General features: G+C 39.8%; 1 protein-coding gene across 5 annotated transcripts in view; it reads left to right on the top strand.

The window, feature by feature from the left end:
- The window catches only part of atad2b (ATPase family AAA domain containing 2B), a 66,656-nt gene that overhangs the window by 19,905 nt on the left and 21,004 nt on the right, over nt 1-25,747 (top strand). For all 5 annotated transcript variants that reach the window (XR_006841608.1, XR_006841606.1, XR_006841607.1 and 2 more), the window contains exons 21-24: nt 188-381; nt 486-645; nt 3,865-3,987; nt 5,963-6,091. Coding sequence is in view for 2 of the 5 variants with exons in the window: in XM_046372854.1 (XP_046228810.1) it covers nt 188-381; nt 486-645; nt 3,865-3,987; nt 5,963-6,091 (606 nt within the window). In the remaining 3 variants the exon portion in view is untranslated. The remainder of the gene's footprint in view (nt 1-187; nt 382-485; nt 646-3,864; nt 3,988-5,962; nt 6,092-25,747) is intronic.

Below are 25,747 nucleotides of genomic sequence, written 5' to 3'. Positions count from 1 at the left end.
TATATTTTATATTTGTAGTGCTGGTATAGTGATTTTGCTTGCAGCTGCTGTTGTGTTGCTATGGCTAAAGGCACTGAGATGATTTATTTTATCTCTGGATCTCTCTTGGTGTTTAAATATTTTGGCATTGTCTATCGGCGTAAGTTCGAAAACTCATCTCTCTTCGCTTCCAATTTATTATCAACAGAGAGGTGCAAAGAGATACTTCCGGTGGCAGAGGCCCCAGGCCCCAGAGTCCTGTCAGCAGAGGAACAGCGCCGCCTGGCTGAACAGGAGGAGAACACTCTACGGGAGCTCAGGCTCTTTCTCAGGGACGTGACCAAGCGCCTGGCCACTGACAAACGTTTTAACATCTTCAGCAAGCCAGTTGACATTGAGGAGGTATGGAGGAATTAACTCATGTTGGGACCCAGTATCTCACTAATAGTTTGACAAAGCTGGTTTTAGGTCCTTGTAAAAAAGACCTTTTTTTAATTTTGTGTCAGGTGTCGGATTATCTGGAGGTTATCCGGCAGCCGATGGACCTCTCCACTGTCATGACCAAGATTGACACCCACCAGTACCTGACTGCAAAAGACTTCCTGGTGGACATTGACCTCATCTGCAGCAACGCTTTAGAGTACAATCCTGACAAGGATCCTGGAGGTGAGGAATTTAAAAAAAAAAAAAAAAAAAAAAAGTGCCCTTGAGCACATACATGCACGCACATTAGGGTACTGCACACATAAATAAATTAAATAAATAAATACACATGCTTTATGTGCTTGAAAATTCAGCATGCTTTCTGTCCATACCCTCTGTGTCTCTGCCCTTCATAGGCAGGGAGTGTTATGTTCACACATACAGTGAAGATAATGAAACAGACTTAAAGATATATTTCACTGGGGTCAACAGCAACAATGCTTATTACCCATAAGTGCAATGAAAGGGAAGCTGATCAGTTTATCAAACAGCCGCTAAAAAAGCAAAACATTAACTCACAGAAATTTGTCATCTTCGGTCGCTCTGCTTGCATTAACTGCCTGACCCTCTTAATCCACACCTGGTTTGATTTAGACAGCTGGTTTGTTTTATATTTTATGCTAAAGTGCTGAAAGTGAGCTTGCGTTATGGCTTCAGTTATGGTTTGGATATTAAAATGATCCGCACAATATGCCACCATCTGGTCCCGACCAGGATGAGAAACACAACTGAAAAGGTACTATCCCAGCGACCACACCATTATTTTAAGTCACAAGGCAAGCTAACTTGTTTTGTTTTATTAAGGCGGATAGTCTGTTTGCAAAGTTTTTTATTTATTTAAATTTACTATAGATGTTTTATATATTATTTCATCAAAATCTATTCTCAATTGATTTGTTCATTTAAATGTTTCGTTTAGTTTACCAAGTTTAACTAATGAAACGTGTGGTTTCTACAGGCTTTATTCATTATCAGGGTACTCGACAAGCTGGGAGCAAAAGTTGTGATGTAACTATATCTAAAGATGTCCCTTTATCCCTATATCCCCAATATCTTTGATATCCCCAATGAAACTCTTGAGTTTTGTGATGACAATTCCTTGATAATGAATCAGTGGTGAACCATCCAAATAAGTATGATCATGTGTTTCTGTAGTTATCGTTGTGTTCCATCCATTTGGCTGTCATTGTCTTAGTAAGAAGTAATCATATTTAACACAACATGACTTGTGAAGAGGGCCTCCAGGCAGTGACATTACGGAACCCCAAGATGATAGATACATATATAGATGGATGGATGGATGGATAGATAGATAGATAGGTACTTTATTTATCCCGAGGGAAAATCAAGTTGAGAAATTCAAGAGATGTTTTTCTTCAGCTTCAAATGAAATAAAGTGGATACAGTCCCCACTTTAAATAGCATTTCTGCACTGTAATTCTTGCTCCATAGCTGAGAAAGCTGCAGTATGCATGAAAATTTTATTGTGTCTTGTCTTGCAGTTTGAACTGGTTCTTACCTCATTCTCTCTTCTTGTCTTACCTCCTTGTCCAAAGCCAGATATGGGCTTCATAATGAGAGCTGAAAAACAGTACAGAACAGAACAGTAGCTTGCAATAGCTTATAGATAAATTAGATTTACCATCATTGTTTAAATAGGCTGCTTGCTTGCGTGATGGGTAAAAGCCCATGTGAGGAGAGATACATGTTTGTGTGTAAAGTAAGATGGAAAAAACAAAGGAAAGTTGAGTAGAGCTTCTTGCGTTGAAGTAAAATGTTCGTTCTACCTGAATCTAATTATCAGCAGCCATACTGTAACCTTAACTGAAAGCTGCATACAGTAGGCCTTCAAACCATTCAGTTGATATGACCATTTTAATTCTTGGGTTGTGTGTTTAGCTGCTCCGGTTCCTTTGCAATGTTGTAGCTGCCTGAAAATAATGGGAAGCAATTCTCTGCCAGCCCAAACGAATAAATCATATCTCTGTCTATGCAGGCAAGGGTCTGGGTCATTTGTTGGAATGCAGGGACTACAAATGATACACTAAAGGGGAAAAATGCAATTAGGCAGTTTAATAAAGAAGACTAACGAAGCCGCTTGCCTGTTCACCCAGTGTTTGGCCCAGGGAATATGGCCCAAACCTTGCACAATTATGCTGCTGGGGAAGTTCTATACTAGCTCACAAAGTGCTGGGAAAAAAACCTCATTATCCCTCAGTGGTCTGGTTTTCCCTGCCCTTTATACTATGTTACCATCCTCCATGTACAGTCATGTTGGCTTCCTTGTCTTTTACGTCCTCACCTTCATAAATAATTACTTTGTTATGCTAAAAAGGCTGATATCTCTATGCTCCACAGAGTGGCTCAGTGTCACAAATGCTTCTTTGTTGCTTGAGGGAAATGGCAATAACAACCCTCTGACAATGAAGGAACGCGTAAGCAATTGCATTGTATGTCAGTGTGTTCTTGTCTGTTCTAGATTGGGAGGTTAGGCAGGGCCCACAAGGGGGCTGATGAGCTCTCGTCATTCCAAATGGCCTATGACACCTTTTCCACTGACAGCCATTTTTGCCCTTATAACACACATTTACACTCACTCATACTCTGTCAGTAGAAAAGTGCATGAATCCACACACTCACACAAATTGCCTCCATCGCAATTAGGCCAGCCATCCTCCAATTAGACAAAGGAAGCTGGCAGATTGTGACCCTCTACCACTCTCTGCCTGAACTGTTCTTCCTCTGCCTGCCATAATGAGAGACTGCCTGTTTACAGTGGCTGTGCTTTTAGCCTGCCTCTTCAGCTCAGTCTTTATTTTCCCTCCATGGGTGCATGAACAGGGAAAAGGAGGATTTAATGATGCTGTGGTACACCTAAGGGAATAGAGCCATACAAGTTATAATACATAAGAGGTGAATGAATATGCATTTAAAAAAATATATTTTATATTGCATAAACAAACATGGGTACATGTAGTCCACTACCTTTGTCTTAAATGGGTGAAGTGTTGATACCAAGCATGTCTGAGTTCTGCCGCTAACATTTCTCACCAAAGCCAGCTCTATCCTTTTATTCAAACTGTGTGAAAAAGCTCCAATCCCTTTTCTCACGCATACAAGGAAAAGTGCTGGACTTGCTATCGACTCTTTGCTTCATATGCATGATAGAGTGTGGAGAACATGCAACATTAAATTGCAGTCTACATTCCTGCACAACTCGTGATGGTGGGAGAAAAAGAAACTGATATCTAAGAGGAAAAAAAAAGTTATAAAGCTAGTAGAAACACTTGCAAAAGTACTGGTTGATATCCTTTGTTGCAAAGACATGCCCTTGAACCAACATGCAACCACAGTTTTGTGTCTTTCAACAGTAGTGTTATCTTTCTTTGTCTCCTTTTTCAGACAAGGTGATCAGGCATCGAGCTTGTAGTTTAAAGGACACAGCCCATGCTATATTTGCTGCTGAACTGGACCCCGAGTTTGACCGTATGTGTGAAGAGATCAAGGAGGCACGAAGGAAGAGAGGTAAGATTATCACTTAAAGTGTAATAGTTCAAGTATAATAATTAAAAAAATAATGGAAAGAATGTTTTTCAGTCACTGAAATGAAACACTCCCATGTCTACACGGTGCATGTTCACGCTCAAACATATTCTCAATTAATATTTGGCTTCTTATCAAAAGTACATCTTTGTGAGATCAACAACTGTAATTATTTTGACTTCACTGTCCCTCTGTTTGTCTAGAAATGGTTGTTTTCGTTATATTATTAGTAGATCAGGCTAATAACACTGAACTGAGAATTATTAGTTTATTCAGATTTATAAACATTTTGAAAGAATACTACCTCATGTTCTCTATGTAGCTGTTGGCCTCCCCTAACCCTTTCTGTTTTGTGTACAAAGTCTTTGATTATTTCAGAAAATAGAAGCATGCTTTGAGGGGAAAAAAAATAGTGTATAGGCGCAGAAAGGAATGATGCCTGAGGCTTCACTGTTCCAGACATTACCTTCTGTGCAAGCTGTCTGCCCGGCGCTATGCATCTGTACACTCACCAAACAGCCCTAAGCAGTGCTGAGTGGATTTAGTGTAAATCTAAATTAGGTTTGTGCACATAGAAACACATATGTGATGTAATTAAATGATACTCTTAAGCTTTTAACTACTGATTTGTGGAAGTGATCAAATATTGAGCACAAAGGCATGTAATCATATGCATATTCCTGTTGCCCACATGGGAATAGGCTAATAACCACACTTCCATACATTAAGTTAGGTCCAGCTGTGCACTTGCCCAGACACAGCATGTTTGTGTATGTGCAAGCATACCTACACTTTTTGTTCACAAAGTATAACACTCACCTGCCTGCCAGAGCAGACCGTGCATCAAGCAGAGACCAGCAATACACAATCAGAAAGAAATCTAAAGGCTATGTCCTCTCATATCGATTAACTGTGCAGACGCACTTCATAATTTTTGAATTTCCAGGCATGAGAAAACCGAGCCATTGTACTACATCAGAGACATATCTGAGTGCCTAGTGCTTTCCATAAAAGAATATCCATTTAACCTTTCAACGAGATGAGACACTGTTGCATATTATTTATTACTTCTGGTCTGTCACAATTGGTTCTTTGGTTAAATTTTAAAAAATATTTAAAAGCTCACAAGAGCATTGAGGAAACTGCACAAGAAGCCCCGATTTCTTTTTCAAAACATTATCTACAGTGTGCACAGCCCAACCCCTGAGGGCCTATTGACTTCTGACTTAAGCCACGGAGGGCTGACTCTTCCATGTCATGCGGGAAACTTATCAAAGAGGAAGCAATTTTCAGAAGTCACTCTGTTGCTTTGATTTCCTCTTTTAGCAACTAAAAGCACAGGATGCCAAATGAATATTGCAAGAGCAGAAGTCAACTGCCTGAGAGGAAGAATGCAGCAGTGTAAATATTTCATCTTCCAGTCAAGGCCCTGCTATAAAGCTATCAATTAGCCCAGCACAAAATGATGTCCAGTTGCAGCTGTCTTCAAAATCCACATTGCATCTGGGCCAGGGGGGGGGTTGTTTCTCTCTCGTGACAAGATGAAAGGAGCTGTGATGAATTTAGCTAAAAACTTAAATATCACTGGATGTCAGAGTTGAAATGTCTCATTTTCAGGGACTTGCATGTCTCTACACTCTACCTCTGGTTTTCATTCCCATCACATTCAAGCAAAACACATAACTAATACAGATGATATTGTCATAATATTTATGCTGGTTGACATGTGGCTGTAATTGACTCCCCCTTTGATTATCTTGTTCTGTCAGATCACATTCTTATCAATTATCTGTGTCTTAATTCTTGGGGTTACACACATTATACACACATTCACAAACACTCCGTTCTGCCAGCAGTATATTGCAAAAGTGTTTTCCCATTTATACACAAACAGTTTGCACTTGCACGCACAAAGCAATACCTGTTGTCAGTAACTGATCCACCTTGGTCACTGCAGACCTCCAGATGCCAGCTCAACTGACAGCAACTGTGAGTGCTGTTGCAACCAGAAAGCAGCAAACTGCAGGAGAGGAGCAGGCCCGCAGCAGCACTCAAGGGGAGGCCACTTACAAACAGTGCACCACTAGTGAGTATTCAAACTGTCTGTCAGACCACACACTTATGTAGTTGCTCCACATTATTAACTAGATGACTGATGAGAACTAGAGTGATTGTGCATACACATGCTCTCCATATTCCACACACCCACCTCACAGGAATAGTGACTGACTGACAGTAGTCTGCTGCCAGGCCACATGTTGTTAAATAATAGCTTTCTTAGATAAATATTTCACCAGTTTATTTGTGAAGTAGTGAGAAATGAGAGCTACCACTGCACGTGATCTGCAATTACTGACTGTTTGCATATTTTTGAAAAATCAGTGCAGTTACATCCCCAGGTCTAACAAAAACACGACTAAATCACACTTTTGCCTCTCTGTTTGACTCCCACACATTCAAAGTTTGGATCTCTTCTTCTTGCCTTATTTTTTCTGCCTCTGACGCAGCAGCAAGCAGCTGTGTTGTATTACAACAGCATACCAGATGTATGTGCTGCAACACACCTGCCTGCTCCACATACACATACATTTCTCAGCAGTGGAGATGCGACACACTGAGCAGCCTCATTAGCGAGGCTGCTCTCTCCTAACCGCTCAGAACATGACCACGCCACAGAGCAATTACATGCCCACCTGTGGCAAACGGCAGGTGCCTAAGGGTGAGAGGAGGGCCAGGTATGGGCAGGGGGCAGACTAATGAGGCTGTTACTTGAACGAATCAGAGGTAAGCAGGTTTTGCATGTAATCTGGAAAAATGCCCCCTGGCTTCCACCTGGACAAAAGAAGGGGAATGAGATGGGCTAAAAGTGACACCTTCAACAGTCATTAAAAGATGCACATGTGGAGTGTGGAGGTGTGGTATGTGTAGTGACATATGCTATGGCTAAAGCAGGTAATTATTTAACAATCTGTTTGTTTTAGCCAAAGTAAAGATTGATTTTCATGTGTGTATGTAATACAATTGTCCAACACAAGGTGGTGCTTGTCCCTCATGAGAGCATCCCTAATGGATTCCCTACTGTGGGGTAAACCATTCCTTCTAACCAGGGAGATGGTTCCATCTTGAGAGATGAAGGCCTCTGTTGGGTGCCATAAATACAGTAAGACTCAGGGCATGACTGAATCTCACCCTCACTGCAGTTTATCTTGCTCTATTAATCCAGGAGAAAACAGTTTTGTTAAAGATGAGTCGTATTAAGATTAATTGTTTACTTTCCCCCACCCAAAATAATTCCACCCTGGATTAACTAACGGAGCTTTGATTGAAGAATGCAACATCAGACTTTATTCAGTAGTATTTCAAAATGTTTTGTTTAAAGGCTGGAGATGCGTACTATACGCACACATTTTATAATATAATCATTTACAGGTGGTCCTTATACCATCACATCTGAGTGTATATTATCAGTGTATTCTGTATTGTACTATGCATTAGACTAATTTTTCGTACATTTATTGCTCATTAAACCTATATATTGTCTAACTAATCAAAACTGTTAATTCGCACATCTCTAACAGGGTGAAACAAAAGCAAATTAAAGGAAGAGTATATACTGATGATAATCAGCTAACTGAGTAGCTATGTAATACATAGAGACCTCTGTGCTTCTTTTTTAAGGGTAAGTGCCAGCAGCAGACCCATATATGCTACTTTTAGCTGTAGTCGTTATCTACAAAGCCAAATGTCACAGATGCGGACCACCAATTTAGATGCTCTTGGGAAAGTCGTTATCAGCCTCCACCAGAGGCTTAATTAATTAGCCTAACTTAGGTGATTAATTTGTGACATCGGCAGCAAGTTCTCACCTGGAGCACCTCAGCAAGGCAGCTATTAAGCTAATTGATCACAGAGTCAGTCATGTCTGGAGATATGACACAGGCTCGTATAATGAAAGCACTTTGCATCTTGTGGAGTAGACCCCTATGTCTTTGTCAATACTGAGGCAATAACTTCTTCATGAAACTGCACCCATTGCAGCCAGGTAATTTCTGGGTTTGTTGACTTTCCCTTCCTCTTCTGTGGAAGGTCAGCACACATGAAGGTTGAAGTTATCCCAGATCATTACCTGCAGGGGGAAGCCTTTCTAGGGCTGTTTTGGTATCTGCAGTTCTACAGGGCTTTTATCTGGGCCACCTCTTCCATCCCTCTTTCTCGCTTGCCAAGAGATGAGAATTGCCCGTGACATTCAGATATGATGGAGAGTGGTGGCAGGGAGGAAGCACTCTTTATGGAACCATGGAGAAAGTTATGCAAAACCCTTTTGAAAGCTAAGGATATTTTCGAATCAGGTGTTAAAAGCAGTGGCTCTGGATAAACCTAGTTTTTGAGATGTATATGACTGGGACAGCTGGTGGTGCTGCTGCTGCTGGGTCAGTCAAGGGGTAGGAACGTGGGAGGCCTTGCTGCTGTTAATGCACAAGAAAAAAGGAAAAAGGATGTGGTTTCCATTTGCCTGCAAGGATAGCTCTGTCGTGATTTCTTTGCTTGCTTTCCCATTTCTCACAGCCCCAGTAGGAGCCAAAAACCCAGGGCCCATTACCTGGGCCTCAGCCCTTGGTTCATTCGTAGTGCATCACCGCAGGGATCTAGTTCATATAGAGTGTCTTCCTTTCATTCATAATTAAGTCATTCATTCATGACTGTTTTTCACTAGTTAAATCAGCTGTTTTTTCTGGGACAGTCAGAAGGTCATTGATTGCTTGCTTAAATATCAGTGTCCACTTATTCTCTTGATTTTCTTAAATGTCAAAGACTAAATTGGTGTGCTACTTTCCAGACCGGCACAGACCTTTCTTGGCCTTTTTTTTTCTTCTTTCTTTTGGCATAGTTTGTTTTTCCACAGCCAGCTGACAAGATTCCTTATTCAACTGTTGAACTGTTTTTGGAAGAAAAGAATAACTATGCAGTCACTGCATAATGCGTCCTCCTCGACACTCAATAGCATGCCCAAGGCAACAGCTACCAGACTGCATTCATGTAGATGGAACACTGCTGTGTCTTGCCTCTCCCCTGCCTTGTATCTCACATCACAGTAAACCGACAGCTCCTCTCTCCATTGCCAGTGTTTGATGGGATATTTAAAGTCGTAATAAACACTAGTCCTTGTTTTTACTCAGCACAAAAGGACAACTGGCACATAGCTTGTGACATGCTATCAATTGTATTGCAGTGCACAGGGAAATAGGTTAGCATTTTTTTTTATTTAAGAAACACAAAGCACTGTTGAGAACAAAGATATTAATTTATCTTTTCTGTTTACTGGTTAACTACTACTAGCTGATTGCCATAAAATCTCTCAAGTGTTTGTTTTGCGTCCAGCAGCTTGAAAGTTTTTCTCCAAGAGTGCTACATTACAGTGAAAGTTAAGTAACATGGACATGCTGTTGGCCAGTTTATGTCACTGTACCAGCTGCTCTTTCAATCCAGACATTGCACAAACACCCTCTAGAAAAGGCTAAAGGAAGATGTTTCCTTTTTCTACTGTTCTTTGTTCTTAGCCCTCTTATTTTCTTTTCCATGTTGCCTAATTTCTCCCTTCAAACGTTTCCACTTGATTTCATGCTTCATTTCACATCTTTTATTCCAAATGTGAAAATTGGAAAAGAAAATGTGAGAATCAAATTCTGTTCTGTAGTGGATCCTGCCTTGTTTGGCAAATTGATTTAGAAAATACTAAACAGGGTCTTCTTCCAACCAAGTTGTTAAATACTGGTATATGTCTTTATGGTAATTAGATTGCTGTATTCAAATTAGATCATTTATTTTCAGGTATTATTTTAGATCAGTTATTGTATATTGCAAATTTAATTTGACATAGCATGTACCACAACCCTTCTGAACAGCATCTGATGCAGGCTACAGGTTATGACAGGGATGTTGTTTCATGGAGGCAATATTTCTTCAGCTGCCTTAGGGACAGAATTAGAACATACTACTGGTCAACACAACAACAGAAAACAAAGCATCTTGCCCGAAACCGAAATGGCAATGTTATTGGTAGTTATTAGAACTGGACATTGTTTCTCCCCAAGCTACTTCTTGTCTACCAGGCGAAAAAAGTCTTGAGTTGCACACTCTGACACCCCGAAGCGCTCACAAATAAAATCCATGCAAAGCATGCAAAGCTCTGAGCGAATAAGCGCTGAGCTTAAGCTGCCATTTTGGGGGCACAGATGCCTCTTGGATCATTGTGGCACCAAGCGTGAAATGAATGTAAAATCATCCATGATGCCTCTGCTTCCATTTATTGTTTTAGGGTGCAGATGAGCTGACATCAGTGTTAGTGTCTCTGAAGATTCATTCTGTCTCAGTAGGTCTCGCTTTCATTTCTGTTGTTCATAGTTGTTGCTGAGTGTACACAGCAGACAATGTTGGGTGGTGATTCTCTTCGCCGGACTTTCATTGCTGTGCAATGCAAATAACCATATATATAATTGTAAACAGCCTACATTTTGGACTGAAACAAATGAGCCTGGGGAGTTGCACTGGAATGATTGAATGTTGCTGCTCATTGCCCATGTGCATGCCCAATGACTACAAGCTGTGCTGCCTGAGGATGTTAGAAAGGTGATGGAAAGGGAGAAGAGAGTGAATGATTCAGAAACAAAGAGAGGGAGGGATGCTTTAGAATGCTAGACAGAGGGAGTTATAATACCAAATACATGCATACGTACACACTTATGTATGTATGTGTGTGTGTGTGTGTGTGTTTAGGGTAAGGGTGGCAGGTAAAATACTGTCACGAATAGGTGGTTATTCAACAGCCATCAGTAAATGTCTACATGCTGAAGTTCCAGCTGATTGACTGGTTAATCAGATGGCTGGACCTCACATGACACATTCATTGTTTTGAGATTGTGTTTTCTTTCTAGGAATCTGTCCTTGACAGATTACATTCAGAGGCTTCAGTGGCTGGTTTGAATTTTTACAAAGAATTGGCTGGCCTGCAATTCCAATTAAAGTGTATCTGTTGCTGTGCTTTCAATGATAAAGGAGCTGTTTTTTCCCATCTCTCTCTGTTTCTCTCCGACACTATAAAGATGAGCCCAGCATCTTAGCATTTGGGCTGTACCACAAACACAAAATTATACAAGGCCTCTGGGGCTTTTAGTCTTATTGTTTTTTACCATAGTGCAGTCGATTAGTCAATTTCAGTAAACATCAGAAGCTCGTAAACGCCAAGCAGCCTAATGGGGAGCATTCCCACTCCCTGCTTGGTTCTGATAAGTTGTAATTGACTGGAACAATTGCACAAACATGATGCATTAGTGCTTGATTAGTTGAAATGACTTATGGATTTGTTGGTGAGATCCAAATTACCTTTTGGACTTAATGCACAACTCAAACTCAGCTTGAAGGATAGTGAGCTGGTATATGTTTCTTACTGAAATCCATCTTCTTGAATAATACTACAAGCTTGTGCAGTACAGTTTACATTTGACTGTGGTAGTGTTGTGAAGGTTCTGTTGTATATACTTTAGAAATCTTCAGTTGAGTGTTTTTGTTTCTTCTGTTTAGTTGGTAAGTGGTGCATGATGCATCTCTTTTCCCAGTATAATAGATATGCGTATGTCTAAATGAAGATTAACTTTAACAAACTCAACCATTCATGGTCACGTCTCTGGGGGCTCTTTAAGATGGCCACATTAAGTGACATGAGTCACATCAGATCACCAGAAGAATAGAGATGTGTGCTGACTGGGTTTTTAATTACACCCAATTGCTCATAGAAATGCACTTATCGAGGCTAATCACCACATCTCCGTTAAACCCAGAGATTAGATGCATTTTATCTCAGTGTAGCTGCCCCTTTCTAGCTAACCATTCATTAAGTCGTGTCATGAAAGTTGAGGGCAGTTATGTAACTCATCAGCTCTTTAGGATCTAAGTCAGACCTTTGAATGGTTCATTGTTATTTATCCAACCATCGTATGTGTGGCATGTCAGTTACGGTCCCATGTTCATGCAGCATCAACATCATCAGTAAGTGCCATCATGGCATTCAGGGACAAGTGGCTGTAAATGACTGTCTCTCACAGAGACCTTTTTGATGGACAGACCCTACACCTTACACCTTACAAATGACACCCAATGCAATGATGCCACAAACAATGTTTCCACCACTTCAATTACCATCACTGTAGCGGTAAAAAAGAAAGAAACTATCATCTTCACGTTAAGAGTTATTGCAGAGCTTTTGTATTAGATTGTATCACATTATAAAGTTGATTTGCTGCTGCCCAGTCACTGTAGAATATTGTGTCTGATAAAAACAACTGAAGGCTGTTGTTTCCATTTTTGTTTTTAGTTAACACAATTTGGAATTCATAATTAAATTTTAGTGTTGCATCTTCGGCAAAATGTTATTTGGAAATCTCTGATCTGTGTAACTCTGTGCTGTGAAAAATTGGTTTGAAGTCATGAAAAAGTTTTCAAATGTAATTAGGTTAGTGTGGGCAGACTGGATACATGGGCTTCTCAATGGTACAACCATCAACTTCAAAGGGGAAAATATCTTTGCAACAAATTTGAATACATTTAACCTACTTAATCTACTTTCAATATTACTATATATGATAATTTTGTATAGGTTTTATCAGTGCATACAATTGTCCAACATGCCTGACCATCTTGAAGTAGAATGTTTTCTACTGGAAACATACATGTACATATTAATTTAGTTTAATTCAGTTTTTTTTTTTTAATTGCAGAGTAAAATGATAGCAGGAGCAACCGTCTTCCCTGTAAATTATTAAGCCCACAAGTGTATATAGGTGTAGCACAGTTGGGTATGAATGAAGCGTGTGAATGATGAAATAAGTATGAAAAATGTATAAATAATGAAAGGCATGAATGAAGCTCCCGTGGCACAAATGGCTGTTAGAGACGAGTGAGTTCAGTTTGACATCTTAGACCATGTATAGATTAGATTTTTTATTTTTAGCAGATAACTCTTTTAACCCTTATTAGAGAAAACTCCATTTCTTTCTCAAAGCTATTGCTCAGAATGAGGGAGCAGCTAATGTGGGCACTGATTGCACCTTATCGCTCATTTGTGAGTGCAGCAGTGTATCTTGTATGTGGCAGTGATCCACAATCAGAACACAGCATTATTTCTTGATGCTGTTCATAACAGCAGGAGCCAATTGTCTCAACTCTTGAATATCACTTTTAAAATTTAGATTAATGGATTTTATAGTAGCAGAGGTCCAGAAAAAGATTAGTGATGAGAAGACTTTCCACTTAGCACAGCTTGATCATGTAAGGAAGCAGATGTTTGTTGTAGCGTTAACAATGAGGAGCAGATGATCATCAGGAAACGTTGAAATGTGGGGCATGGACGATGTGGAACAAAATTGTCAGGTTGAGCAAATAATTGCTCATAGTCTGTACCAGTGGTTTGTTATGATATCATGATTGTGTCTGAAAGGATGTGATGGACAAGAGACTAATTTTAATTTAATTTGCCACTGTACAAAAAGTCATTACGTCTTGAAACTCACCCAGTAAGGCGTCTATGTAGAGCAAAGAATCCCTGTATAAACAGTGTTTAATTTAATATTTCTTTCTGCCGAGTCCTATTATTATTATACAACTGTGACGACCTGAATCCCTGAACAGACTTGCACGGTATCTAATTGGTATCTAATCGAATCAATTTAGCAAGTGAAAGAGTTCCTGCACAGTAAAATGGCTGTCCTTCACAGTGATTGTGATATGCCTCATGATCATGGTTTTTGTCAGATGGTCAGCAGAGTGTAAGCAAAACATAGCAACAACAATATATCCAGGAGTAATCTGACTAATAATAAGATCTCATTTAGATCTGTATTTTTATGCTTTTTTTTCATTCAGTCATATAAGACAGTGCTTGAGTGGTTAAATTTATGTTTCTGAAGCTCTGACAGTTGCTTCAGTTCAAAAAAGAAACAACGAAAACTGTACTACCAATATAGGAGTTAACACATTTTACTGTATTGTTCTTATCATATGGAAACATAACTGAGACTCTGATTGTAGTACACATGTATACTAAAGTCAAAAATCAAAAGAATAGAGTACACAGTATAGCTTTGATGAAGCTCTGGTTCTCTGCCTTGTGTTTTACCACTGATATCAAGATTTTACAATGGAATTTCTGTTTGTTCGCAGTATTTAACTTTGGCATTTTATTTAACACTGCAATTTAGCTGTTGGAAGTTACCATTCTCCTTGGATGTGTATGCATTCCTTCTCAACAAGGTAAAACCTGTATGTGAGTCAAATGGGCCACCTGGTGCAGATCTCTTTACCCCAGCGCCCCTGGCTTACAGCTCGTCTGTATGCATGTTTATGCTGGGGGCGACGGACCTTTCCCCCAGAAGGCTTTTATACCCCACTTTGTATGTACGTATGTGCATAGGCTGACATCTTCAACAGCACTTGGAGCTGCTGGTGCATTAGGGCATATCTGTCTTCTGAGAAGAGGGTACCACAGGCACCATCATCTCACTGGCCATTTACTGAGCAGCAGAGAGGAGAAGGACATAGAAAGATATATGCTCTGTCTGAATTATGCCTTTAGTTTCTCCACCTTGTGACTGTATTACCTCTTTGTAGTAGTACTGATATGTAGTCAGTAATCATAGTCAGCCTATTAATACATGTGACAAGGTTTGACAATACAGATTGCCCATTCTGGTGTGATTAGCACTTTCTAAACCAATGACTTTGATGGCTGTCTTAGAGTTTAAGATCACCAGTAGTAAAAAAATAAGTAAATTGTTCTAAATTGTAAATGGCTATTTTTTTTATATAGTTCTTTTGCTTAATGCATTTTTGCTGTTGATTTCCATAAGCTTGCACACACTCATGCACTGATAGCAGGGAGCTATCCCTGTGGATAGGAGTAGGTGAGGATCGAACTACTGACCTACTCTACCTCCTTGGTGACAGCTTCCACATCTGTCCATTGTACTTAATGGTTCTGAGGTCCTTGTTATTGCTGCCAAGAAAACGTTCTAGCATATAACTTTCTTGAAGTTATAATTTGTTTCTTTTATCCTACATATGTGTGAATTCTGCACTGAACAAACAAGATAACAGGATAGCTTGTTTGTGAGCTTAAGGGTTGCTGTTAGGCAGTTTGGTGTTACCTTTTGACAGAGCCAGGCTAACTGAGAAAGGGAGCAAAGGAAGCAACACTGCAAGCAACTGACGGAAGTGACTGATTTCCTTCATTTCACAAAGCAAGAATGGGATCACTTATTGATCCGGACATTTCATTAAGTGTCAGTGTGAAGTGTCACACCAAGTAACAAATGGCTGTCGTGACCAAATGACCGCAGGCAGGTGTCACCATGACAACTTTTCTGCTTTCCTGGGCTACATCCACACTAGAGCCCTGATACACAGATCACAGGGCCATTCACACATCACGTGACAATTCACGCAATTATCACATGGCTAAGCATGCATGCTGGCCATGATGATGCGAGTAAAATGAATCAGGGAAGGCAACATCAGACTGACGAGGACCATGGGTATAAAAATTGTTCTGTTGAAGCTTGAAAACGAGAAAAAGAGGCGCAAACATAACAAAAGTGTTTCGGATTCAAACTAAAACACATTAGTGTGGATGTAGCCTTTGTCTCCTGCAGTTTTTCCCATGTTGTCCCCTCTTTGCTTTTCACCCTTCCCTTTGCTTACTTTTATACTGCATTATTAAAACTCCCACAACAAATGTGATATATACTGCTGCTCAGTCACATCTCATTGTGGAGTGATATTTAGAACTGGAATGAAGACATAAAATATTGAATGGAAAAATCACAAACGTATAAAGCTACTGCATTTAAAGTTAAAGCTGAGTTGGTACCTGAGATAAACCGACTGTTACCCCTGAGCCGAATAGAAGTCATTTGAAATTCAGCTGGGCTTGATGCCGAGCTGATAAATAGTCTTCATTTTACCTCCACCTATGCTTAGAATTTTATATGTGTTCAAAAGAGCAAAGGCATCATATAAAAAAAAAATCATTATTTATACATAACCATCATTTATGTTATAATAACTTTAAAAAGGATTCTTCTCTTGACTTGTGTTTTTATTTTTTTATGTGCATATTTCTAAAGACAAGCTAAATGAATAATTTAAATTTTAAGTCATCGGCAACCATTGAATTGTAATTTGTTCAGCAGTCGTGGCAGGGGATATACCGCCTTTGTGCTGTGTTAATTACAGCTCAGTGGAATGATTCAGAGAGAAGAAGAAAAAAAGCTGAAATCTCCGGGCAGGGATAGAGTAGGGAAAAATATTGTTTTCAAGAATAAGTTCTTCCTGCTAATGCTTAGAATAAGGAAACTATTAGCATTATCAGAATTTAGATTCTTATCTGTGAATGCAGCTGCATTGAGCCTAGTTCATAAAGCTGAAGACTTACAAGAAATGCATTCAGTAAACTTAATGAAACTTTAGCTTTTGAAGTACTTCTGCTTTCAAGTAACTAAATCAGTCTCTCAAACACTGCTATTAAACAGTATGTTGTAGTCCCCTGTGTCCAGTCAATGTGCAGTCAGTCACCTGCCTGCTGGTTATTAACATCGAAATCATGCAAACCTGTATCGAAAGTACAAGCGTGGGCCCTCCTAGGCTGATACAGCATGCCACTAATTACATATTTATCGTAGTGGGAGGTGGAGAAAGCCCTTTTTAACTACTGGATGAAAAAAAGATGGTAGAACAGTTCACTTGGAGAATTTCCGACATGGTTGACACGAGAAAACTATTTGAACGTGTTTAAAAGTACACCTATGAATAAGTTTAACAGGAAATAACTTTAAGTCTTTTTACAACTACTGATTATATTTAGTAAGAAAGCATCCCAGTCTATATATGTAAAAATCCCAAAAAGATATTTATATTTATTTATTTGACGATTGTGACACTCCTAATTCCTAAGCTCCTCCTCATCAGTCGCAGGTGATGAGAGCAGGGTAGATCAATACTTCATTAATGTTACAAGATTGAGGCCCAAACTCCAGTCGATTCCAATGAACCAGGATGACGAGATGCAGAGGTGGATGCAGGGTTGTGCCTGTGACCAAACACACGGTGGGCCTGCATGCGAGTAAATGCACTTATGTACTGAATTTGTGCATCAGCACGCACCAACCCTTTTGGTTTCAGGGACTTGGGAGGACAGCAGATCAACAATTTAGTGTGATCATCTCCAGAAAAAAAACGTTGGATTCGTTCCATAGGTGTTTAATCAGGTTGAGACCAAGGGTCCTAAGCAGTTTATATACTGTCTGTCACAGAGCCCAGTAGAGTTGTAATTGTTTGTTTGTAGGATGCAGTACAGTACTTTATTGCATTTTTTTCAGTCATTTGTCTAGGTTTTCACTTTAATTCTTAATTTGTACTGCAATAATATATTTATTCTTACACAATCATTTGATGAGACGCAGTGTTTCACATAGTTTATGAATTTATACAAATTTCTGTCATTAAAGTGCTAAAAGACAAGATCACATATTTTACATTGGTCTCAATAAAGTTTTAATCCACCTTTACCCTTAAACCAACTTTAAAGCTTAATCACATTGTATTCTTTCATTGCCGGAAAAGCTCTCATATCTCATATGCTGTCCCAGGTCCCATTTTTTTTTTTCTCCCTCAAATTTGAATGTCTAATATTTTTCAATTTGGAGTCTTGTTGCAAGTTGTCCTTTCTTTCTGCTTCAAGTCTAAGCTGAGATCTATAGCCTTCATTCTGTGACTGATGTGAATCTCAAATCAATTGGACTCTCTGGCTAGAAATACCCACACAGATCCCATAAGGTAATCAAATTACACATGTTAATGTGCACTCCCTGAAAAACCATTTGTATATTCACATGTTTTCTCTGGCACTTGCTCTCCTATGGGTCCAAAACATTGTAAAAGTGTAAGTGTACCTCACTGTGGGCCTGGTGTCCTAAATGTGAATAAGAGAGGAACATTAGAGAGTAGGCATTATCTGGAGGCAGCGAAAGTGTTGTTCTTAATTGCCATTGAACCACACACTCCACACCCCTACACACATACACACGTTTAAACTGTGCACCCGCACACACACACACACACACACACACACACACACACACACACACACACACTTAGCAGTAAGGAGGTAAGTAGGTTGGTAAACAACAGAACATCTGTCCGGGTTAAGAAAGGACTGTGTGAATTTGGACTGATGTTGGCAGACTAGCTGGCTCTCCAGACCAGTGCCACTGAAAAATGCTGATGTATGTCCATAAATTACTTGTAGTTTAAAGTGAACCTAAGATTTTTTTGTGGAACGTAAGACTGATTAATTACAGCAGTGGTAGCAGGCACAGCCACCCATCAGCCATCCATGTTGTTATTAATGCAGCTAGTTAAACGGTAAAATCTACATCCTCTGCTTTCAAAAGAAAAATAGTGGTCTGTTTCAAAACTCAGGGCCCAGTAACTTTGAACTGCTATGGTGGATTTTGTATTTCAGACTTGCAGATCAATGAGATCATTTAGTTAGCCACTGTAATCATGGCTGTTGTCAATGTATTCAAGTTGTCTTGATATCCAGACAAGTGCTCACCCGTTGATGACATTTAATCGCTGTATGTGTCATGATTTTAGTCTGCACACTCAGTACTTGCAAAACGGTTGCATTAATTGTTCCTTACATCATTGACAGATATAATTTATATGTGGATATGTGTTAGGGTCTTCATTTTAGACATGCACCTCTGACTGTTCAATAAATCTTGAGGCTTCATTAATTCTTTTTTACGTTGTGTTTCATATTTATATATAAAATTTATATTAAAATCCAAAGTAAACAACTTCAGCAATGTGGATTCAGCCCAATGCCCCTTTTAACATTGAGGAAACAGAGGACTGAGATCAGATTTACAATTTGTAAATGGACAGTGTGTTTGCGAGTAGGTATGAGAGCAATGAGATGATTACATTGCTGTGTATTGTGCGTCTGTTTGGTGGGGACATGGGCAAGTTTGATGCCTTTGTTTTAGAATATATTTTCACTTTATGCTTTGGGTGTATCCAACTGATAAAGAATTCAAATGGTAGAAGATTGAAGTTGTTGCCTAGGTTTATTAACTAGCTGTGTACAGTGATAATGAGTTGGTGCTCATGATTGTGTGGCATTGTCTTGACAGATCTATTATAAAAATCTATGTGCCATGGAAACACTGTATGCATTTATGGTCTTGAGTGTCTTGGGAGCATATAAAACTAATAAATAGCCTGCATGCTATTGCATAATGTGATGAGTATGATGTTCTTCAGACGGCCCTTCCGCAAACTGTACATAGAAATGTATCTGTGTTATACTGTTGAGGATTTGGGGCTTTTACTTATTTGACTATGCTATACAGACACTGGATCTGTTTGGCCATGTGTACCTGAAAGGAAAAACTGCAGAATGTTTCCTTCCTTTGTCTGTTCTCTTTGTCTGTGTTTTTTTTTTTGTTTTCAGTCTGTGGATTGTGATCCGATTACTCAGTGCTAGGAATTATTAAATAAAGAAATCAATGAATCAGAGGCACTGATTCACAGTTTCACCCAAAGGCATTGCTTCAGTATGCCACTGAATTGTCTGAATTGTCCATCAGTGTCACTGAACTGATTTATTTATTTAATACTTGCTGTATGGCAATTGGGATACTCTTGTCCTGGGGCTTTTTCCCACTTAAAAGCTGTATTTGTCTGTGTGCATACATACACACATGTGCCTACACACACACACACACACACACACACACACATTCTCACACTGTTCTGACATGTATGTTTGATGGAAACATGAAATATTTCTTCCACTGCATGAATCTTGTATGGGTTAGGCACTTTTAATTAATACAAAGTGCTCTGGTTCTCTTCCTTCTTCCCTCCTTCCCTCCCCCATCAGTGTATATCCTGCCTGTGGTTGGCTGTTCATGCTCTAACAATTTTCATGCATTATTTAAGAGCTGACCGTGACGAGTCATTTGCTGCCAGTCTGTCTCACCTTTTTCTCCCTTAGGAGCACGCTTCATAGCTTGGACGGTGATAGCTGACCCCATCGAGACCTTTTTCGCTGAGTTGTGGATTGTTTGTGTGTGTTTCAAGAAGACTCACTTTGCTGAAGTTTGCCGGTACTTGGCTGGGTTGGATAAAAGAATAACATATAAAAAAAACATAAATGGAAAACTTGGAGCAGAAAAACAATACACGCTGAACTGAATTTGAAAAGAACTAAGCTATGACTAATCTCTGGACATTGCGAGGTGACGGCACATAATGAAATCTAAGCTAAAAAAACAAAAAAAGTTAATTAAAACTTAAACTTTCAGACGCACAAAGAAGCATTATTGATGTGATTCCAGCATTCAGAATTTTACAAGATGCTTTTTTTCCCTCAATCTTTTCTTGCACTTGCACTGGTTCAGGAAGAACCAAAAACCAAAGCTGCACATCACCTCAACACTCAAGCTGCCAGCAGCTCCTGTACTCACCTGAGAGGGGCTCTATGACAAACTGGGCATGATGAGCCCATGAACAGGCTGCCGATCACTGCAGCACGCCTTGGCATCAGACAGTGTCTTGTTGTCTCTTTGAAGCTCCAGCTCTGGTGGCTTTCTGTACAGGGAATACTGCCCAGTTCCTTTCCTGTTGTTTTTAAGTGTCTGCATAGATAAGTGTAATATTTGTGGGAGACTGGTCGACTTTTTTTTGATGTGTTGTTTCTGTCTTGTGCTTTTAGAATAGTGGTAACTCTGTTTTTGAAAGATATTAGTCCCCTAGCATGATGACATAGATGGTCAAAGCAATCTCCCCTGAGCACTTGGTAAGCACAGTGAAATTTTCACAACAACGCTTAAGCATATGCCAGTGTCAGTCCTGGCAAAATTATAACACTGGATGCTTCAGTACCCTGGTAAGCTGTTCAAAAAGATTGTGCATATTCTTTGTAGTCCTTTAGATATAGGTTCCTATATTGTTTTTGAGGCATTTTCAACAAGTACTTTCAACTTGTCCTTCAAAGTGTGCATAATAAAATACAATACACACCCAAATAAAGCCGCTGCATAAATTCAAATAGATTGCTAATTGTTAGCTTTAGCTAGCACCAAGTGTACTCTGTTCCTTGCTGGATTGTCTGGTGTGCCGATGGTGGATGAAAGCAAATAATGTCACTGGTTGTTAAGAGGGTCACCTGAGAACACAGTTTAGTAAGGAGGATCTTGAGCACATCAGCAAGCGCTTGTTGACTAATTATTTCCCTTTTTCATGTATTTGTGGGACACGATATATAATTTTTAGTAAGCATGATAGTTTTCCTTTCTGTTCCTTCTATTCCAAATAAGAACTTTATTTTCTTTCTTCATCTAATGTATGTACAATATGCATAATCACATCTTTAGAATGGAAAGATGAGCCCTGGTTAAAAGCATTGGAGGAGAGAGGAGATTTAACAGGCAACATATGCATCATAATATCTTATCTGTCTCTTCATAACTTTGTGTGGGATGGGTGCAGATACATATGATACACTGGAGACCATTTGTAGCACTGAGGGGAAAAAGCTTTGCTCAAAGCATATAGAGTGTATGTATGCTGTACAAAATGATCTCTGTTAAATAACAAAGCAGAGACCATTTAGTCCTTTGAGAGCCAGGCTGACGTAAGTAATTGTTTCTGCATAAAATTCCACTTTGGCAGACTTGGATCAATCCTGTGTCCCTTGACAGAATTATAATGTATTTTAATAAGTCCATTGTGATCTAGTGTCCATATCCACGTCTGAGCTCATTTACACACACACACACACACACACACACACACACACACACACACACACACACACAGAACTGTGGGACCTTTTAAAGTTATCTTTTTTATCTTTTTGAGGCAGTTATTTTAGCGCCTCTCTGCGCTTCCATTACAGTTACCCACCCAATATCCCATAGAGACTGTGTCTGTCCCCCGACCACTTAAATTAATTGAACCAAATTCAAAAAGAGGAGTTATACATAAAAATCTAATAAAGATCAACACCAACACCTCCACAGCTACAACTGATAGGAGAATTAAATGTGGACTGTTAAATATTAGATCTCTCTCATCTAAAGCTGTACTAGTGAATGAGTTAATATTGGACAATAATATAGATTTATTTTGCTTAACCGAAACCTGGCTTCGGCCAGAAGAATATGCCAGTTTAAATGAATCCACTCCCCAAAGTCATATTAATACTCAGATTCCTCGAGACACCGGCCGAGGAGGTGGAGTTGCCGCCATTTTTGACCCAAATCTATCATTTAGTCCAAAGCCCAAAGTCAACTACCATTCATTTGAAAGCCTTATTCTTACTCTCTCACACCCTACCTGGAAAACAATACAACCAATTTTTATTGTTGTAGTGTACCGCGCTCCTGGCCCATACTCTGAATTTTTACTGGAATTTCCAGAGTTCCTATCGAGTCTGGTCCTTAAAACTAATAAAGTTATTATTATGGGTGATTTCAACATCCACGTGGACGATAGTAATGATAGCCTTCGCGCAGCATTTATCTCTCTCTTAGATTCAATTGGCTTCTGTCAGTGTGTACATGAACCCACTCATTGCTTCAATCACACTCTTGACCTTGTTTTGACATATGGTATAGATGTAGAACATTTAACTGTCTCTGAACAAAATCCTCTTCTGTCTGACCATTGTTTAATAACTTTTGAATTTATACTATTTGACTTCATACCACCAAGAAAAAACTCCTACACTAGATACCTGTCTGATAGTGCTGTGGCTAAATTTAAAGAAACAGTTCTATTGTCATTAACTTCAGTATCATGTCCCCATATGAGTGAACAATATAATAATCCCTCTGAAATCGACCATTTCGTGAACAGTGCTGCAAGTTTACTAAGGACAACTCTAGACTCTGTTGCTCCGCTAAAAAAGAAACTCATAAAGCAAAAGAAACTTGCACCCTGGTATAATACAGAGGTTCGCAAATTAAAACAAAATGTGCAAAAACTTGAGAGGAAATGGCGTTCCTCCAAACTTATTGAATCTCGCTCAATCTGGCAAGACAGTCTTAGATCATATAGGAAGGCCCTACGAACTGCCAGAGCAGCCTATTACTCCAAATTAATTGAGGATAACAAGCATAATCCCAGGTTTCTCTTCAGCACTGTAGCCAGGCTGACAGAGAGCCACAGTGCTATCGAGCCTTGTATCCCTGTGACCCTTAGCAGCGATGACTTCATAACCTTTTTTAACGACAAGATCTTAAACATTAGAGACAAAATTCAGCACCTACTGACCTCAGCTGATCCTGATGTAACATCAAACATTAGTGTCTTAGAACCAACAGTAGAAACAGATATTCATCTTGACTGCTTTTCACCTATCGATCCCCATCAGCTATACTCACTCATATATTCATCCAAGCCAACAACATGCCTCTTAGACCCCATCCCTACCAAACTTCTCAAAGAAGCTTTACCCTTACTTAGCACCTGTCTATTAGACATGATCAATCTGTCCCTGATAACAGGCCATGTACCCCAGTCCTTTAAAATAGCTGTAGTCAAACCTCTCCTTAAAAAACACACACTTGATCCAGAGGTTTTAAGCAACTATAGACCAATATCTAACCTTCCATTTCTTTCCAAGATCCTTGAAAGAACAGTCGCCAATCAGTTATATGACTTTCTTCAAAATAATAACTTATTTGAAACTTTTCAATCTGGCTTTAGAGCTCATCATAGCACAGAAACAGCATTGGTCAAAGTCACAAATGACCTCCTCCTGGCATCAGACAAGGGATTTATCTCTGTCCTTGTACTGTTAGACCTTAGTGCTGCATTTGACACCATTGACCACTCTATATTACTGCACAGATTGGAACACCTAATTGGCATCAAAGGAACTGCATTAAGCTGGTTTCAGTCTTATTTATCAGAGCGATTTCAATTTGTTCATGTTCATGATACATCGTCCACACTCTCAAAAGTTAGTCATGGAGTTCCCCAAGGTTCTGTCCTTGGGCCAATATTATTCAGCCTGTATATGCTCCCCATTGGTGATATTATTAGGAAACACTCCATACATTTTCATTGTTATGCGGATGACACGCAATTGTACTTATCAATGAAACCAGATGAAACAAATCAGCTAGTCAAGCTTCAGGCATGTCTTAAAGACATAAAAACCTGGATGACCAGCAACTTCCTACTTCTCAATTCAGACAAAACCGAAGTTATTGTTCTGGGCCCCGAACACCTTAGAAATAACTTATGCAGTGATATTGCATTGATAGATGGCTTAGCCGTGGCCTCAAGCTCCACTGTAAGAAATCTAGGAGTTATCTTTGACCAGGACATGTCCTTTAACTCGCACATTGCAAATATTTCAAAGACTGCATTCTTTCACCTCCGAAATATCGCAAAGATTAGGCACATCCTGAGTCAGAAAGATGCAGAAAAATTAGTCCATGCATTCATTACATCTAGACTGGATTACTGTAACTCCCTTCTATCAGGCTGCCCCAGTAAATCCATAAAGACTCTCCAGCTAATCCAGAACGCTGCAGCACGACTACTGACAAGAACCAGCATGAGAGACCATATTTCTCCTGTTCTGGCTTCTCTACATTGGCTACCTGTAAAATTCAGGATAGATTTTAAAATTCTCCTCCTCACTTATAAAGCCCTGAACGGTCAGGCACCATCCTATCTTAAAGAGTTAATAGTACCCTATTATCCCACCAGAACTTTGCGTTCCCAAAATGCAGGGCTACTTGTGGTTCCTAGAGTCCTCAAAAGTAGACTGGGAACCAGAGCCTTTAGTTATCAAGCTCCTCTGCTATGGAACCATCTTCCGGTTTCGGTCCGGGAGGCGGACACCCTCTCTATATTTAAGAGTAGACTAAAAACTTTCCTCTTTGATAAAGCTTATAGTTAGGGCTGGCCTAGGCCGGCCCCTAGTTATGCTGCTATAGGCTTAGACTGCCGGGGGCCCTCCCATGACGCACTGAGCTCTTTCTTCCTCTCCCTCTCCTTCTGCACACATTCATGTCCCATTAATGCATATTACTAACTCAACTTCTTCCCTGGAGTCCCTGTGCTTTCTTGTCCCGCAGATTCCTAGCGATCATGACTGGACCTCCTGCTGCGGTCCTGCTGTCGTCCTGCTCAAAACCTACTGCAATTACTACTGTTTAGTCATAATCTGATTTAAATCTGTTAAGACTCAGTACAGCTACTACCATTATTGTCACTACCATTGTTATCAAAATCACCATAATACCTTCTGTATACTTCATTGTCATTATCATTATCTACATTTCGATACTTCTGGTATTATTACTGCTGCTATGCATCTCTGCTTGTGTGCTCCTTCTCTCACGCCCCACCCCCTCTGCCTCTCTCCCTTGCTCTCTCTGTCGCTCTCCTGCTCTCTCTCTCTCTCTCTCTCTCTCTCTCTCTCAACCCAACCGGTCAAGGCAGATGGCCGCCCATCTTGAGCCGGGGTCTGCTCCGAGGTTTCTGCCTTCTAAAAGGCAGTTTTTCCTCGCCACTGTCGCCAAGTGCTTGCTCAAGGGGGAATGTTGGGCTCTCTCTATTTTACAATTTAATTAAAGAGTTTGGTCTAGACCTGCTCTAATTG

The sequence above is a fragment of the Scatophagus argus genome, chromosome 19 (assembly GCF_020382885.2).
Source record: "Scatophagus argus isolate fScaArg1 chromosome 19, fScaArg1.pri, whole genome shotgun sequence".
In the NCBI taxonomy this organism is placed as follows: domain Eukaryota; kingdom Metazoa; phylum Chordata; class Actinopteri; family Scatophagidae; genus Scatophagus; species Scatophagus argus.
Note: the sequence above shows the minus strand (reverse complement) of the source record. Positions and strands in the feature narration are given on the sequence as shown.